This window comes from Drosophila sechellia, chromosome 2L (assembly GCF_004382195.2).
Source record: "Drosophila sechellia strain sech25 chromosome 2L, ASM438219v1, whole genome shotgun sequence".
NCBI lineage: Eukaryota > Metazoa > Arthropoda > Insecta > Diptera > Drosophilidae > Drosophila > Drosophila sechellia.
The window spans coordinates 10,079,940-10,095,856 of NC_045949.1; the positions used below are offsets into that span (position 1 = coordinate 10,079,940).

A 15,917-nucleotide genomic window follows, 5' to 3' on the forward strand; every position below is an offset into this window, starting at 1 on the left:
ACATGTGGACGATACATTTAACAATCAATCGATTACCGATAACAATCGTGACCAAGAAATAGGGGCATTCGCACTTGATAATAAAGCGTTTTTGGTATTTTAAACGTTTTTAAACTGTGGCCCGCAATCGTTTTTTTTTTATTTGCTGACAACAATTTTAGGTTAGCAAATTTAAGGATTCTGCTTTATTCAACGAGTTCCTAAAGATAAAAGGAACGTCTTTATTCTGCTTGTTTATTTGTTTATTATTTTTCTTGTTGTTTTAAATATAGTTTATCAATATATATACATATATAGAATGAAATATTATTTATGCAAATTATGGGTTTAATTGTGTTCTGGAATAAGTTCCGATGCCCAAACATCTTGTGGCCAACCGGTGCGGCCCTTGGTCGACAATGGAACATTCTGAAATATAAATTGGCATTATTAATTGGAACTAATATATCATGTATTATGCACATGCATGATTGTACGAAAATCTTGAAATTGAATCTGTTAAATTATTTACAAAACCAATAAAGAAATTGTAGAACACGAAAATATTCTTCATTTTTTGTTAATGGGATATAGGTATTTCTTTTATGTTTTTCACAATGTGACTCTACGGTTAAGAAATGCATACTTTGCAGACAAATTTATGTTATCTAAATATCTAATAAAGTTAGTCCAAATATCTGCACAATTTTCAAAACTATGTCGAATTTGAGTACTTGACTGTTGGAAATTCGAATCGTGGATTTCAAAGCATTGCTTTTGAGTAACTCAATTTGTTTATACAGGTCATAGTTTTCTTTTTTTTGTATACAACTTGTACCCACAAATAGACAATTAAGAAGTAAACAAAAATTTAACACGTGCACGGAAGTACTATGGAAACACTTTACTATTTTATTTAGAAATGTAGTTCACTTCTAATTGTATGTGAGTCCCAGATAAAGACAACATCCACATGCACTTTCACTGCGAAATAGTTCTTATCCATTTGTAAATTTAACAACTAATGATAAGGGATATATTGGCCAATGTTTTCTTTACTTCTTTTTATCAATATCATTTATAAGAACTATCTTTATCATTTATGAAATTGAAATACTTAAACAAAGCTTCCAAGTTCAATAACTTTCAGTACAAAAAATGATTACTTCAAAACTTTAATATTTCCAGAAAGGCACTTAATTAATCAAATGGATAATGGATTAAATGTTTCTGAAGCACCACTTAGACACTTGTCTCTTGTGTTCATATCTAAAACCAGATTGCCCTATTAAATAAATGTTCCCAGACATTATTTCACCCCCATTTTGTGAAGGAGGCGGTTGGTTAGCATGGATTCTCAATTACGGATGCAGGCGTCTGCGGTTTATCACTTCCGAAATTGCACAATAAAGTACAACTTACAACTGGTCACTGGACCTGTGTACATATATTTCGAAACTCGATTTTTGAAGCTAAACATTGCACCGCACTTCCATTAGGAATATATCTACAATCAATCGAGTTTTTATCTGCGGATTACAAGGGGAATGGAATTACGCGTACGTATAGTTCCTATTTCTTTGAGGGAAAAACGTAAAATGCTCTTTTATAAAGTCAAGTGCTTTTGTTTCTTATAATAAACAAACAATTGAGATATAACCCCAGTGCAGAAAAAGGGGGAGAAAATATCTTGTGTACCATAAAAATACAAATTCCGAGCAGAGATCTCAAACGAAATAGAAAAGTAGAACTATAACTATACATATATCAATACAAAAAAAGCAAACAATACGCCCCTTATAGCGGGAACATTGTCTTTATCTAATATATCTTTGTACAACAAAAATCAGCCACCCTAGAAGGTTTTTGAAATAAATATCAATTAGCTTATGGTATCTGAACTTATTTAAATAATCTACACCTTACTAACACTTACAGTAAAAACAAAAGAGATTTTTAATCATTTTTTTTTTTTTTTGAATGCATGTAGATAATAAGGTATATAATTTTTATAAATTGTTATTCCCCCGCATAAACTTAAATGCAAATTCAAGGCGATCAATTTGAAAATATCTAGTGATTTGGTTTTGAAATCACGAAAAAGTATATAGGAAAACAAATTAATTGGGTTTCTCTTACTTGAATCTCTGATTTCAAACAGTGCTTCTTTTCGCTACAGATCTTTCGACTGACCGGCTTAAGTTCGGCTCGAAATCCGCCTTTTGGATCCTGATCTCCATCAAGAACATTAACTAAATAGTTTATGTACAATATGGCCAACTTCAATGTTTTAATCTGTCAAGTAAACCAAGCAAACGGTCACAAACTTAAAATTGTGTAAATAATTGATTAGGTTATTAAAAACAGATTTTTCACTGGCTATTGTAACTTAATTCTTACCCAAAACGCCTAAACAAAGTAAAAATAGAATAAATTTAACATTGATTTAAGTAGGAAACATTAAAAACTAAACCTTGTCTGCTTATTGATAAGCTACTATTTATCTTTTATACTTAAGATGATTTATCCGTCGGTGAAGTTACCTTTGATAATTTAGTATCTGTAGGAACGTTGGGAATCTTTTCTCGCAGATAGGAAAACGCATTGTTTATGCTCTGGGTTCGCCTTCTCTCCTTTTTGTTAGCTGTATTACGTTTTTTAACAATCCGAGTATTCGAAGTTGGCACATAACTTGTGTTATATATCTGTTGCTGAACTTGACTTTCGGAGTCTGAAATAATTGGCAAATATATTCATTATTTTCCATAAACACGAAAATATAAAATAAAAGTTGCTTTGTACTAGAATTTAAGTTGGTATCACAAATCACTGTCCCAATTTTATTAAAATAACAACGTAGTAAGATGAACATTTACGTTTCATGTCGAACATGTTGGCAGTATTATAAATTGAATTATAATACATGGTTGAGTATTCGCACGCCAAGACAACGGAATTTTTAAACATTTTCTAATTTAACGTAATTGAATTCAAGTCCAATTCGCGGCTTAAGATCGACATTTTCGCAGATAGTGCGGCGCACATAAAACTCGTCTTTGGTGTCTGGCAAGTAACTGAAAGACTTTTTCACTTGTTAAGTGAATCTGCGCCGTCGAGTGAACAGCATCTTTATATCCTCCCTCCAAATCCACCAATCGCAATCGCCGCCGTTTTGCGTCGACCAATGGTGTGCACTTCAAGATATGTATGTATGTAACACCGTGTATGTGCACACATCCATTCCATATATATCCGGAATATGAACTGCCTTTCATGGTCTAGTGATCCGTAGTTCTGTAGATTGTTCAGTCCTGTTTCTGAAGTCACTCCGAACACTTCTCCTAACAAAAAGAACTTCTTTATTGTTACAAACTTTTTGTAAACTTGTTACTTGGTATATTAGTTATATCTTTTTTATCTTTGTTTTTCTCCTGTTATATGGGTAAATGCTACCCAGAATTAACCTGTCTTAAATCTCATAAAACGTATTTTTTTGACATTCCACTAACCATTAATAGATACTAAATCCATTTCACATGTGATTTTTACAAAAATTTTATTGCGTTCATTTAATTTATTGATAAATTTGCTCTAATGGTACATCATTATATCTGTGCTTTGGTACAGACACATATAGGCATCGCAAAAAATACGCTTGGCGTGTTCAGGTAATACTTTATCGTTCGTTGAAGTTTCATTTATAGATCGTGCGCCTTCTTCCGAGAGCCACTGTGTTAATTCTGGAACACACGTAATTTCAGGTATATTGTATCCATTCTGTTCGCCTGAAATAGTATTTGTGTAAGTATAAGAAACTAGCAAGGTCAAAACTAAGTTTTAGCTTGCCTTTTCGGTCAGCCATTGAATCGAAGAAACACCATGGAGCATCAGGTCCGGATCCAGACTTGACAAATGCCACGTAGTGAGATGTTTCTATGCAAACGACTGCGAATAACTCCATGTACAATCGCGGGACAACCATGTGCTCCGCCATGATTTTAAATTCCTTCGGACTATAAATCTTCTTCGACACATGATTCGTTCTGAAAGATAGGTTTTTAGTTGCTATTTCTTTATTTATCTATCAAGATAGCAGACCTTTTGATGTGACTGTGAAATGTCTTGAGACATTTTGGACAAAAGGCGGTGCACTCCAGTCCTGATCCAGCCTGCAAGCTGCCAAAGCAGTCCCGGCACTCGTATTCAGCTAGTTTGCCACAAAGTGAGCACTGTCGAGGAGCTGCAAGTTGAATTTTGTTAAGATTCGTAATGCAAATTGTTATATTGCGAACACCTACAATTTTCAATTATGTCTGTGACATCGAGAACCTGCGATGGCAATATCCTTGGATACATCTTGTAGTTCTTTCCGAAACGAGGCATTTGTATGATGAAACAAGAAGGAACCTCCTTTAGTTTTATATCCGATGAGTGGAAGCTTTGCTCAAACAGTTGTTGCACACTCGGTAATGTTAACTTCTCATCCTTCTCCACAAATAGTTGATAAAAATAAGAATCTTGTCCCGAGCTTAGCTAAAAAAACATTTAAATTATTTAGTATCAGCATCTATGCGACAATGAGTATAATAAGCACCTTTAGAAACGGTTCAACTCGCATAATTTGTGAGAGCAAACTATTTAGGAACTCTTCAGGATCCTTTTCCTCGCAGGTGAGACCGCTGACCGAACTTAGCTGATCTAGGAGCTCGCGCAGTTTCATCACACGATCGGATCGAACGAAAACGTTTTTTCGCAATGGATTGACGATCTCATCGCGCAGAACCTTCTGAACCTCACTGTAATTTCGAATATCCTGTCGAAAATAAAATAATTTCTAATTTGTTAGCTGTGCAGACAAGTTGAATAACTTACTTGTGGGCCCGGACGTCTGTACAGAATTGAATCGAAAACACTGGTGAAAGTGAACATGGAAAATAGAGTTGCATCAAGGTAGCAGGAATTATGGTGTCCTTGTATTCCTTTAAACTTTCCACATATGCTAGCAAGCTCATCGGAATTGTGTATTTCTGGAAAACAAATAGCTGCATGAACTCCTTTCCTTTATTAAAGTGTTTAATGTCATCATACCTAATGGTGGTATCGAACCATAAATGGCAGGACACTCAGCGACACCAAATTTCTTTGCGTGATTACTAGAAACTCTGTTTGCAGAAATGGTATTATCTACATCAGCAAATCGCCGGTCAGCGGTGCATCTGTTGGCTGGTACAAAAATAGCTCGACCATCATGGCAAGTAAATAAGCTAAAACGAAACACAACACAGAAGATAGTTTTCAGTTAAGAGTTTTTCTTGTATGAGTAGCTAAATGTTTAAAAGTATAACATACCGTACGCCATTGTGTCTCCCATCCGATGCCACAACATTTTTCAAGTTGGACTCGTCTTCTACCTCGATTCCGACGAGTACGTTTTTTTGAGGTCCAGGCGGTATACCTATCCATCTTACAACGCCATATAGGTCTTCACATAGTCCAGGATTTGAGACTTCGACGAGGGAACCAATCGCTAGCTCGGTTCCAGGTATTTCAATTAGAGGTTGGTAATCAGCGATTGTAAAACCTAGGACAAAAGATATAAAATTTAATTTCTTGGAAAATCAAGGGTAAAATAGCGGAATGGTTTCATAATAGATCATACCCAGTTCTTCGGGCAATAAACTTGGTGAATAAAATTCTAGCACTGTTAATGGAATATTATTGTGGATATCCGAGTCAGAAGACAATTTTTGTTGGTATATATTCATTTTTGAAAGACGCACACCACAATTTCAATTTTTTCTGTAATTTTTGTGATTTTTCAGCAATTGAGAACTTTGAGAAAGTGCAGAACAAATAAAACTCCTCGACAAACTGCATATATCAACTCAGAGAACTGGCGTTTTACGTGAACGTAAATAGAATATATGTATGTGTTCTTATGTATTTGGCCGGCATTCTATAAATAAATATACGTTTTTATTCCGTTGTCTTTTGCAAGAAAGCAAAGTGAATACAATTCTTACAACAACTGTAACGTATCGACAATAACAGATTCAAAAACAGTGAACGATATATTCGAAAAAAAATCACATAAAAGAAGTGCGAAAGAATTGGAAATATGCAAGCAGCGGGTGGAGTGCTGTAGCAGGCAGAACTTGAATGTTAACAAGCAGTACACCGACTGCTTGAGAGATTCTAACTTGAACTAGCTTTTATAGTTCCCGATATCTTTATATCTATATATTTATACGAACGGACAGACAGGATTAAGCGGACCTGATAAAGAAAGTTTTGGGTCGGAACAGATTCCTTCCTCAGTTCTTAATAATGCTATATTTTAAACTTACTAATTGTTTTAATATATTTTTGGAAATTTCTTTGAAGAAATGCCTGTATAATAAACTTACGTAAAGGTTCCTCTGGCTCTATTTTTAATATTGGAGAGGCTGGTTTTAAAATTAAGTCTTCAGAATTACTAGGATCCGTTTTACTTTTGTTGTTTAAGATCATTGCAGCTGGTCCCGCTCGTTTTGGCCAATTTGTGCCCAAAATGTCTGCCAAATCCACATCCTCAAGATGCTGATTATCGACGGCACTATGGTTGGCATCGGTGTTTCTAAAAATCGCTAAGTATTAGCTTTAAATGAATTGAAACAGATGTACTACTTACTTTAAAATTCCGTTTTTTCTGTTAGGAATCTTTTTTGGGTAAACATGGGTCTTGTGCTCGCTCTCGTTGGATACTTCATAGTTTTCCAGGGAATCCCCGAATCTATTTGTTATGGTCAGCTTTTTTTCTTTTTCTGTTTCATAATCGGGTTTGGAATTCATTATTTCCAACTAAAGGCTGTAATAAGATTTGCATTAGTAATTAAATAAAAATGGTATAAAAATGCACTGGTCATAATTGGCATTTAAAAGGAGCTTGATTCATATATTTGACAGAGAGTATTCTATAGTCGAGGTAAAACTGGTAAAACGAAATCATCAATGATACTCGGATGTAACGAATTCTGTTTGTAACTAACTGTCTTCGTTTGCAATCGCTTACATACATATGTATGCATGCACGTAAGTATGTAAGAGACATCAGGTTGCTGTAACAGTAGTTCAATAAACATTCCGATATTTTTACACCTATTTCAATCTTGCATTAAATATTTCTTTGCCAATGAGGACTGCACAGAACAAGTAACAGGGAATACATGCATAACAATCACAATTCGTTAGCAACTTTTCCCCTATTGATAAAAACAATGACACACAACAATCGCCACTACATCGGTTTACTAAATTGCTGTTCACTGAAATACCAAATGCCGAATTAATTTTTTAGCGCAACCCTATTTAACTTTCAATACAAAACACATAAATTGAACTAACAAATAAAAAGGTGCTTATATGCTTGACTTTTGTTTAGTATTTATAAAGTTTGTGTCTTTTAGAATGCGATTGGAATGAATTCTGGATATCGTTATCGATTTTGCCGCAATCGACCATTGTTGGGGGCATTCCTTAAAAAAATACAACACAGTCTAAAAAAAAGTAATACCGGCATAAAAACGGTTTTATTATTTAGAATATGTAACAGTATATTACAATTAATTTCTCGTTACTTGTTAGGCTTAGTATGTTTTATTGCTTATGAATGTGGGTTTCGATTTATCATAAACTTGTAAAAACAACAAAATAAACATTTTAGTATATTCTATTATGCATTATATTTTATATTAAACGACTTATTTTTAGCAGTTTTTTTATTATTGTGGTGAAAAGTCTTTTAAAAGTCTGGCAGGTATATGATAGTTTCTCTGAATAGGATTAATTACTCTAAACATTTGATTAGATTATCACTTTTGAGCAGCTTCTGCTGAAGCGGATTGGATTGGCAGTTCCACATGTACTGGACTTTGGAAGGCCATTGGTTGGAGTTGTACAAACTGAAATGGTATAGAGAATGGCATACCGCGATAGGCGTTAGCCGATTCCTGTGGACTTAGGTCTACGTTGGAGCTATTAACGAAATCTGGAGCAGAGTTGGCGGTCTCCAAATCCTTTCCCGTGATATTGAAAGGAGTAGGGGGACCGATGAGTTTCAGGGAAACCCCATCCCGTCCAGGAGAAGTCGATTCAATGCTAGTTTTGGGTACGTATCCCTGGTTATACTGCGATTCAAAACTACTTTTCGTTACGTAATCGTGCTTAAATTGAGGATCAATACTACTTTTCGTTATGTAATCGGGCTTGAATTGAGGATCAACACCACTTTTCGTCACGTAATCGTGCTTAAATTGAGGATCAATAGTACTTTTCGTAACGTACTCGTGTTTAAACTGCTGATCGGGAGCATTTTTCGTTGCGTAATCGTGCTTTAACTGTGTGGGCACGGAGCTTTGATAGTCCTCCATCCTCGGAGGATGATCCAATTCCCTAGATTTGTATATCCTGTTGTAGTAGTTTGATGAAGGAAGGCTGGATGGTTCGTGTTCTCTGGGCGGTGGATGATCCATTTCCATGTTGAATTTGAACTCCTCGCCGCGGGGATAACTTTCGTAGATTGAAGATGACTCGAACTTATATGGCTCGCTGGAGCGAATGTAAACGGGAACCTTTCGTTCTACCTCAACCTTATAGGGCACTGGTACCTTCTTCTCGAGATGAACTGGCACCTTTATTTCGACCGGATACGGGACAGTCCGGAGCACAGGATACGGCTTCGGTACGTGGACTATTTTCTCAATTATCTTTTCGACCACATATGGTTTGGGCACTTGGACTGGCTTCGGGATGTGAATCACCTTTTCCACTATCTTTTCGATGGGCACGTGCACTATTTTCTCAACCGTAACATTCACGAGCTTGGGCACATGTACGATCTTCTCGACAATTTTCTCGATGGGCACATGGACGACCTTCTCCACGGGATACGGTTGTGGCACCGTTTTGATCAGCTCCTTGATGTGGTTGTGATGATGATGGTGATGGTGGTGCTTGATTTTCACCTTCATACGCTTTGCATCCTTCTTTCCCGACTGCTCGACATGTTCGTGCAGGATCGCTTGTGTTCCGACCTGCTCGGATGCCTGGTACTGACCATCGTCCTCATCGATATGCTCGTGGATCTCTTCGAATGTATGATAATGCCTACTTTCCGTACTCTCATCCGCATAATGGGGACTCACATTTTTTCTTCGAGCACCAGATGGCTTATATTTTAGTTTATGCCTCGTAATTTTATCGCCTTGTTTTTGATAGTTTTTCACGCCGCGTTTCAAAGTCACATTGCGTTCAGTTTCCCGATTATAATGTTGCAGATCCAGCTTTTCCGGTCTTCTTCCGGCATTGTGAGTAGATCCTTTTCCGTATTCAGGATAGCTCCACTCACCACTTTCGACACTACTGGTTTTATTCACAGCATAGGAATTACTGTGTGCTGTACTTCCAATAATTATTAAGGTTATGAAAAGGTATCCAGGAATCAAAGTTAACTGAAATAGAAAGGATGCGTGCAAATGATGTATGTAGATACAAGATATCTCCTATCAAAAAAACAAATTGGGAATATAGCTTACCAAGGGGTTCATTATTTGAAAAGTATATAGTCTCGCTTGGATTTGAAGTGGTTTAATCAACGCCTTCAACAGAAATGATTTGCGCCAATCGAAGAAAGTATTTATATGAGCATGAAACATAACTAAAATGTGGAGAAGGAAATTTCTTAGCTTGAAGTTTGTACACCCTATACATTTCATTATGAAGAAATTATCCAAAAATATCATTAACAAAATTGATTTGGTTTGATTATTTATAATGTATATTTTGAGCCAAAATAAAAGACTCGCATAAATTTTTATTATACCTACATTTAAATTTTAAGTACTAGTTTGACGATTGAAATGCCGTCAGAAATAAGCAACCTTTTTAAAAGAGAATAAAACTGCACAAGTTTACTTATATTTTTGTTACGATTGAAAGCCCACGGTCGCGTGACGCAAGTTGTGCGTGTGTGTGTGTGTTTGAAGATGTGTACAAGTGCAATATCTTTATAAATGTTTGAAATTTCTCTAGGTGAATATTTCACAGAAGCCCGTAAATGTAATAATTAAAGTGCATTGAGCTTCACTTTAAGGAAATGCTATGGATTGTGTAATTTCCTGCTGTATCCGTTGCTGTTTTCAAGACTACCAAAACTACGTTTTCCGGATACCCATTTAGGATGGCAGAGAACAGGGTTAATTAACGCAACCTTTTCCACGACGAGCACATAACATTGGAGCTCCTCTCGAAAGGCAAATAAAAAGTTTATTATACAAATTTAAGTTGGATATATCGGGTGCTTGAATAAACAATGGTCAGCTTAATCTAATTCGATTCTATTCTCTAAGAATAGGCTGCCCGTGTGCATCTTTGATTCCTTAATTTTTAAGTGCGAGCCCAGCAAATCGTCCATGGTGATGCGGACGTTGTTGCGATCCAGCGCTGCAGCTGACGGATCTGTGGACGTGATGAGCTGCCTCATTCGGTAAACTGAAGCATTCCGGCACATTTCCCGCAGGTCTGAGCCCGAGAAGCCATTTGTGAGCTTGGACAAGCGATTCAAGTCAACATCCTGACTTACCTCCTCCGATTGGAGGATCAGCTTCAGGATGTCTTTTCTTTGGGTCTCCGAGGGCAGACCAATGTGGAATTGGGATGGCATGCGGCGCACAATGGCCTTGTCTAGATCCTGCGGCCTGTTCGTGGCACCCATCACAATCACCGTCGAGTTGGAGTTCGTGCTGAGGCCATCCCACAGCATCATAAACTGGGTCTTCATCATGGCGGTGGCCTCGTGGTCGTTCATGTTTCGCGATCGCAAAAATGAGTCTATTTCGTCAATAAAAATAATGCATGGCTCGATTCGCGATGCAAGCGAGAAGACAGCAGAAGTCAATTTCTGGGATTCCCCATACCACTTGTCGGTAAGAATGGCGACGTCCAAGTTGATAAAGCGCATTCCCGCCTCTTTTGCCGTCGCCTTCGCTATCAGTGTCTTTCCACAGCCCGGCGGCCCATGGAGCAGGACGCCTTTGGGCGCCTGCCACAGCTTCGAATGCTTGAAGAGATCCTTGTGCTGGATCGGCAGCACCACCGATTCCCGGAGCTCCTGAATGACTGCATCCAGACCGGCGATATCGGCCCAACTGACTGTTATGTCGGCGGGAACAACAAGATGTGACGCAATCATAAGCTCGTAGTCGCTAAACTCTTGCCCTTTTAGCCTGAAGCCATCCTGCTCGGCCAGCCTGCATGGAAAAGGTTAACACATGTACAAGATATTCTATATGAGTCTGATAGAAACCTCTTTAGCTGCTCCTCAGCCAGAATTTTGGCCTTTTTCTTGTTTTTACTAGTCGGATCCATCTGGTTCATCATCCATTTCACCGAATAATATGTGATCAGCGAGGCCACAGACAGGCGAACCAGTACCTGGAATATCTGCCCCTTGCTTAGCTCCGCTCCGCCCAGTCCGAAGTTGTCCATGTCTCTGCAGATATTCTATTCAAAGCAAATACGTTTGCTTGCACGAATCTAATCTTTCTTGTTCTTATTCCCCATGCACACAGACGCCAGTGTGACCAGGTGCGGCAAATTAAATAGACATCAACAAGCTCAAACGTACTGCCAACTCAATTCAATTTTTGTAAGCCTGTTCCTTTTTCACAGTTCCCAGAATAAAAAAGATTGTTTTTTAACTTTTGAGTATTAACATATTGGGCATATATTAAGTGAGAGCAATCTGAAGTATGAAGATTTAAACCCACAAATTCAAGTGACAATTTTGCTCTTAGGGTGTATAGTGCCTGGGGTCAATATTCCAAATCTTCAATTTGGCGTCGATCCACGGACGTAGCTTGGCCACGCTGGCGTACACTCCGGGAATGTTCTCCTCGCCGCATCCGATGCCCCAGGCAACGATGCCGGCGGACTTGAAGCGGTTCTTCTGGCCAGCAATTGGACACACCAGCGGGGAACCACCATCGCCCTTGCAGGTGTCCTTGTCCTTCTCACCGCCGGCGCAAATGAAGCTGTCATGCAGAATGAAATGCCTGCCGAGGCGAGTTTCGCGCAGATTTTTCTCGCACTGCTGCTCGGGCACCACGGGCATGTCGACCTTCTTCAGGATAACCTGGTATTCCCCATCCTTGCCGAACTTGTTCTTGCCCCAGCCGGTGGCATAGCAGCGATCGAAATCGAATTTATCACCCACATTGGGCAGGCAAACCGTCTGGATGTTCTCCTGGAGGGTGAATGGACTTTCCAACAGCATGACAGCCACATCGTTAAAGAGTGATCCCTTGCTGAACTGCTCATGGTAGATTATTTCCTTGACATATCGGTCCTCGTGCGGTCTGATCTCAGTCTGCGTTTGCGTATCCCATTCGCCAGCTCTCACTTAAAGTTAAAGTTCATAATTAGATTTATACATATATGTATTTCATAGGTTGCGTAGATAGATGTACTTACCAACAATGCTACTGGGCTGTTTGTTGTGAACGCAATGCGCCGCGGTCAGAACCACATTGGGAGCTATCAAAGCTCCTCCACACTCGTACAGGTTGAGGTTGCCTTCTTCACGGAGAATGGCCAGCATCCAGGGGAATTCTCCGAACTCGGCCTCCTGGTTGACAGCTCCAGTGATCTTAAAGCCAACACCATTGGGATTCTGGTAACCGCAGCCTTCGGGATGATCAGGCTTATAATCGATAATCGAATCTTTTCTCTTTACAAATAAAATAGAGTTTAATTTAAGTAATCAGAGCCATTCTTATAGGTATGTATGTGTTACCTTGTTGGACACATCACAGCACAGATCCAAGTAGTTCTTGCATTCGGAGTCCGTATTAATTCGAATGTCTATGATACCATCGCCACTGGTGTTAATCGTATTATTGGCGCACAACCAGCGAGGAACACACTCCTTTTGATCGCCACAGGACTGATACTGAGCTGAACCGGATCCTCCGTTTCCGGATCCCGTACTACCAGAATCCTTGGGGCTCACCGCCGGAGGGGGAGTGGATGATGCTTTGGGTGTTTCGTCCGTTTTAAATATGTCCGATATCAATTTATCCAAGGACGAGTCCTGGGCTCCACAGGAAAATATGCACAGGCATATTAATAGGCAATTTAGTAATATCATATTCCTGGAAAGCAAAATTGAATCGTGCTCTTTATTCGTTTTACATATTGTTTTAAGCAAACATAATTAAGGTCAGAAAGCTCACTTATCGAGGAAAGAGATGAAGACAAGGTAAGCAAGTAAAGCTCGAGTATTTGTGATATAACGACGATTGTTATTGCTGGAATATCGCACTTAAGCCGGAAAATGGTAAATGTGGGGGAATTACATTTACCATTTTCCGGCAGACAGAGTGACACATTTAAACGAAAGGGAGATGCGGATACGATTACGTTTATGTTTATGCGGCGAACAATTAACCTAATTATCTTTAGAATTTATTGTCTTATCAGTGAGGCTTTGCTTTCTTTTTTGAATATTGAAATTCGGAGCAAATATATATATACGTATTGTTTCTTTTAGATCGGCTCATTATCATTCCTGATTGCTTTTTTGTTTAAATATGACTTTTGGCGATAAGAAATGCTAGTGTATTGCGGTGGGTCAATTTTCGCTGTCAATAAAAACAAAGCATTACTTTAAAACACATAAATAGTTTCGTATGTGTAAGTGCACTTCAGCCATTTTTCGCAAGAATAAAATGTTATAATAATAATAAGTTATAACACAATAATTAATTGGCATTTACACACAAAGGTTCACCATTATTGCTAACAATATGTTCCTTGCAAATAAAATAGGGTAAAAACTGGTTTTAGTTTCAAGTAAACTTAGCATTATACAATGCTTCTTCATTAACATATATACGTGTATTCCCATTGCCTCTGATTTGTGCTCATAAAAGTACGTGAGGAGGAGATATTTTGTACACTTTATTCATTGAACTTTAACATCTTTTAGATTGATTAAAATGCTAAATATATACACATGTGCATACATATATGGATGAAAAATGTATTGTAGATGTTACAGAACATAGAAAGCACTGAAAAGATTGAACTCTTGCAGATATCCACTTAACTGAACTACAAATTTTCATTAAATTGAATTAAGTTCAATTTTAGTTAGTATAAATTATACTCTATTAGTAAGACTTACTTAATTTATTAAAGTAGCGCAACGTTCGCTGAGCAATGAAGAAAACACTCAACTGAATTGATTTCTTATTCAATCTTAAGTCCGAGCCGATGATCTTCTGACGAGAAGCTTTAAAAGCTGGTTCCAATTGAAGTTCCCAGCCTACGTATTACACAGCGGAAAACCAGTTCAAAGTTTATATGTTTTATTAAAATTATGTGCGTATATTTGAGATATGAAACAGTTTAAAAGGTACCTAAACTTTAGCGTGTTTCTGTGATGCGATTTTAAATATTTTATGTTACATTAATGAAATTTAAATACTATTTCGCAAATACTTTTCCGCAATATATAGTTTTATATATTGTATATGGTTAGATAAAAGATTTAATATGTTCCCATAGTTTTTACTATTTATTAATTTATTTTTATTCTCGAGCCATTCGGAGGAACAACCGGAATTGAAACCCGATAACGATAGCTGTGCGATAAAATCGAAAGCATCAGTGTGTCCGTGAGTTTCGCCTCTAGACCTGTGTGTGTGACATTTGATGCGCCTACACATACATATGATGAACAGGAATTCTTTTTAGTTCATCAAATGAATACAAAGTAAAGTAAATTCAAAGGAAGCGCCACAATTGTTCAGTATTCAGAGAAACATGGAGCCGTTTACCCATAACGATGGCAATCGCGACGAGCTAATAATTCAGCAGAAACGGGATATTGAAAAAGAGGTGAGTCTGCAGAAATACTTACACACAATAGCGACAATGAACCGAGAAATAATGCCGAATTTCAAAAATTACAGATCAGCGACACAACTCCCTTGATCAGCGAGCAGTTGCCACTCACCTGTTTGTACGCGGAGTACAGTGGCGACGAGATCTTCACCGCCAAGATCCAGGATCTGTCCAAAAAGTACAAGTTCATTCGCCGCACCCGCCCCGATGGCAATTGTTTCTTCAGAGCCTTCGCCTACTCCTACTTAGAGTACTTGATCTCAAACAGCAGTGCCTACCAGGAGTTCAAAAAGCTGGCCGAGGAGTCCAAGGAGAAGCTCGTTCAGCTGGGATTTCCCAGTTTTACATTGGAGGACTTTCACGAAACGGTATGTTTAGCCGCACAAATGCAAAACGAATTCCCTATGCTAATGCCGCATTTTGTATGTTCAGTTTATGGAAGTGATCCAGCGTGTTAGTCCCGACAATGCAGGTGGACACAGCACGGTCCAGGATGAGTTGCACAAGATCTTCAATGAGCAGGGATACTCCGACTACGTGGTGGTTTACCTACGTTTGATTACCTCGGGAAAACTGCAGGAGGAGGCCGACTTTTACCAAAATTTCATCGAAGGCGACCTCACCATTGAGGCGTTCCGCCATCTGGAAGTGGAACCGATGTACAAGGAATCGGATCACATCCACATCATCGCGCTCTGCACCGCCCTCGGCGCTGGAGTTCGTGTCGAGTACTTGGACCGTGGCGAGGGTGGGTCTGTGAAGGCCCACGACTTCCCCGAGGGAAGCGAGCCCCGAATTTACCTGATATATCGACCAGGCCACTACGATATACTGTATCCAAATTGAATTGCTCTCAATAGTTTCTAGATTACGAAACGATTTATGTATATAAGATGTATAATAAACTACCATTTATTTGCATATATGGTGGATATTTCCCTTCTGTTTTTGGTTCTGTGTGGAATTGAGATTGATTAACTGATTGATTGGCCCAG

General features: G+C 38.4%; 6 protein-coding genes across 8 annotated transcripts; 1 reads left to right on the forward strand and 5 right to left on the reverse strand.

The window, feature by feature from the left end:
• Positions 1 to 81: 81 nt before the first annotated feature.
• On the reverse strand, positions 82 to 3,304 carry LOC6611952 (heart- and neural crest derivatives-expressed protein 2). Its single transcript, XM_002036433.2, has 4 exons — positions 2,856 to 3,304; positions 2,523 to 2,710; positions 2,119 to 2,274; positions 82 to 408 (listed from the first exon to the last, which is right to left on the reverse strand). Exons 1-4 carry the CDS (start codon positions 2,944 to 2,946, stop codon positions 328 to 330), a joined length of 516 nt encoding a protein of 171 aa, XP_002036469.1. The 5' UTR covers positions 2,947 to 3,304; the 3' UTR covers positions 82 to 327.
• Positions 3,305 to 3,509: 205 nt separating this feature from the next.
• Positions 3,510 to 7,461, reverse strand: LOC6611953 (ubiquitin carboxyl-terminal hydrolase CYLD). Of its 3 annotated transcripts, none has more exons than XM_002036434.2 (11): positions 7,363 to 7,461; positions 6,650 to 6,826; positions 6,387 to 6,595; positions 5,329 to 5,560; positions 5,068 to 5,243; positions 4,852 to 5,006; positions 4,574 to 4,792; positions 4,278 to 4,512; positions 4,078 to 4,219; positions 3,826 to 4,022; positions 3,510 to 3,764 (listed from the first exon to the last, which is right to left on the reverse strand). In XM_002036434.2, exons 2-11 carry the CDS (start codon positions 6,808 to 6,810, stop codon positions 3,571 to 3,573), a joined length of 1,920 nt encoding a protein of 639 aa, XP_002036470.1. In that variant the 5' UTR covers positions 6,811 to 6,826; positions 7,363 to 7,461; the 3' UTR covers positions 3,510 to 3,570. The 3 variants fall into 3 exon arrangements, with proteins under 3 accessions (XP_002036470.1, XP_032577242.1, XP_032577235.1); XM_032721351.1 differs by having other exon boundaries at positions 7,293 to 7,433; XM_032721344.1 differs by having other exon boundaries at positions 7,260 to 7,433.
• A 222-nt stretch (positions 7,462 to 7,683) lies between these two features.
• LOC6611954 lies at positions 7,684 to 9,654 on the reverse strand. The gene is made up of 2 exons (XM_002036435.2): positions 9,552 to 9,654; positions 7,684 to 9,467 (listed from the first exon to the last, which is right to left on the reverse strand). Exons 1-2 carry the CDS (start codon positions 9,561 to 9,563, stop codon positions 7,830 to 7,832), a joined length of 1,650 nt encoding a protein of 549 aa, XP_002036471.1. The 5' UTR covers positions 9,564 to 9,654; the 3' UTR covers positions 7,684 to 7,829.
• A 561-nt stretch (positions 9,655 to 10,215) lies between these two features.
• Positions 10,216 to 11,583, reverse strand: LOC6611955 (ATPase family AAA domain-containing protein 1-B). The gene is made up of 2 exons (XM_002036436.2): positions 11,321 to 11,583; positions 10,216 to 11,264 (listed from the first exon to the last, which is right to left on the reverse strand). Exons 1-2 carry the CDS (start codon positions 11,500 to 11,502, stop codon positions 10,337 to 10,339), a joined length of 1,110 nt encoding a protein of 369 aa, XP_002036472.1. The 5' UTR covers positions 11,503 to 11,583; the 3' UTR covers positions 10,216 to 10,336.
• A 132-nt stretch (positions 11,584 to 11,715) lies between these two features.
• Positions 11,716 to 14,303, reverse strand: LOC6611956 (phenoloxidase-activating factor 2). Its single transcript, XM_002036437.2, has 4 exons — positions 14,201 to 14,303; positions 12,809 to 13,166; positions 12,487 to 12,742; positions 11,716 to 12,414 (listed from the first exon to the last, which is right to left on the reverse strand). Exons 2-4 carry the CDS (start codon positions 13,160 to 13,162, stop codon positions 11,807 to 11,809), a joined length of 1,218 nt encoding a protein of 405 aa, XP_002036473.1. The 5' UTR covers positions 13,163 to 13,166; positions 14,201 to 14,303; the 3' UTR covers positions 11,716 to 11,806.
• Positions 14,304 to 14,703: 400 nt separating this feature from the next.
• LOC6611957 (ubiquitin thioesterase otubain-like) lies at positions 14,704 to 15,845 on the forward strand. Its single transcript, XM_032721396.1, has 3 exons — positions 14,704 to 14,916; positions 14,991 to 15,290; positions 15,355 to 15,845. The coding sequence occupies exons 1-3, from the start codon at positions 14,842 to 14,844 to the stop codon at positions 15,766 to 15,768; spliced, it is 789 nt and encodes a 262-aa protein (XP_032577287.1). The 5' UTR covers positions 14,704 to 14,841; the 3' UTR covers positions 15,769 to 15,845.
• The last annotated feature ends 72 nt before the right edge of the window (positions 15,846 to 15,917 follow it).

Coding starts and splice junctions, on each gene's coding strand:
- LOC6611952 (XM_002036433.2), bottom strand. CDS start 2,946: ATGTTTAAAAATTCCGTTGTCTTGGCGTGCGAATACTCAACCATGTAT. Junction 2,711..2,855: donor CAACATGTTCGACATGAAAC/GTAAATGTTCAT, acceptor CAATTATTTCAG/ACTCCGAAAGTCAAGTTCAG. Junction 409..2,118: donor GTTTGAAATCAGAGATTCAA/GTAAGAGAAACC, acceptor TTTATATTTCAG/AATGTTCCATTGTCGACCAA.
- LOC6611953 (XM_002036434.2), bottom strand. CDS start 6,810: ATGAATTCCAAACCCGATTATGAAACAGAAAAAGAAAAAAAGCTGACC. Junction 5,007..5,067: donor TGGTTCGATACCACCATTAG/GTATGATGACAT, acceptor TTTGTTTTCCAG/AAATACACAATTCCGATGAG. Junction 3,765..3,825: donor TTCAATGGCTGACCGAAAAG/GCAAGCTAAAAC, acceptor ATACTATTTCAG/GCGAACAGAATGGATACAAT.
- LOC6611955 (XM_002036436.2), bottom strand. CDS start 11,502: ATGGACAACTTCGGACTGGGCGGAGCGGAGCTAAGCAAGGGGCAGATA. Junction 11,265..11,320: donor GCTGAGGAGCAGCTAAAGAG/GTTTCTATCAGA, acceptor TTTTCCATGCAG/GCTGGCCGAGCAGGATGGCT.
- LOC6611956 (XM_002036437.2), bottom strand. CDS start 13,162: ATGATATTACTAAATTGCCTATTAATATGCCTGTGCATATTTTCCTGT. Junction 12,743..12,808: donor GCTGTGATGTGTCCAACAAG/GTAACACATACA, acceptor TTATTTGTAAAG/AGAAAAGATTCGATTATCGA. Junction 12,415..12,486: donor ACAGCCCAGTAGCATTGTTG/GTAAGTACATCT, acceptor TTTAACTTTAAG/TGAGAGCTGGCGAATGGGAT.
- LOC6611957 (XM_032721396.1), top strand. CDS start 14,842: ATGGAGCCGTTTACCCATAACGATGGCAATCGCGACGAGCTAATAATT. Junction 14,917..14,990: donor AACGGGATATTGAAAAAGAG/GTGAGTCTGCAG, acceptor CAAAAATTACAG/ATCAGCGACACAACTCCCTT. Junction 15,291..15,354: donor TGGAGGACTTTCACGAAACG/GTATGTTTAGCC, acceptor TTGTATGTTCAG/TTTATGGAAGTGATCCAGCG.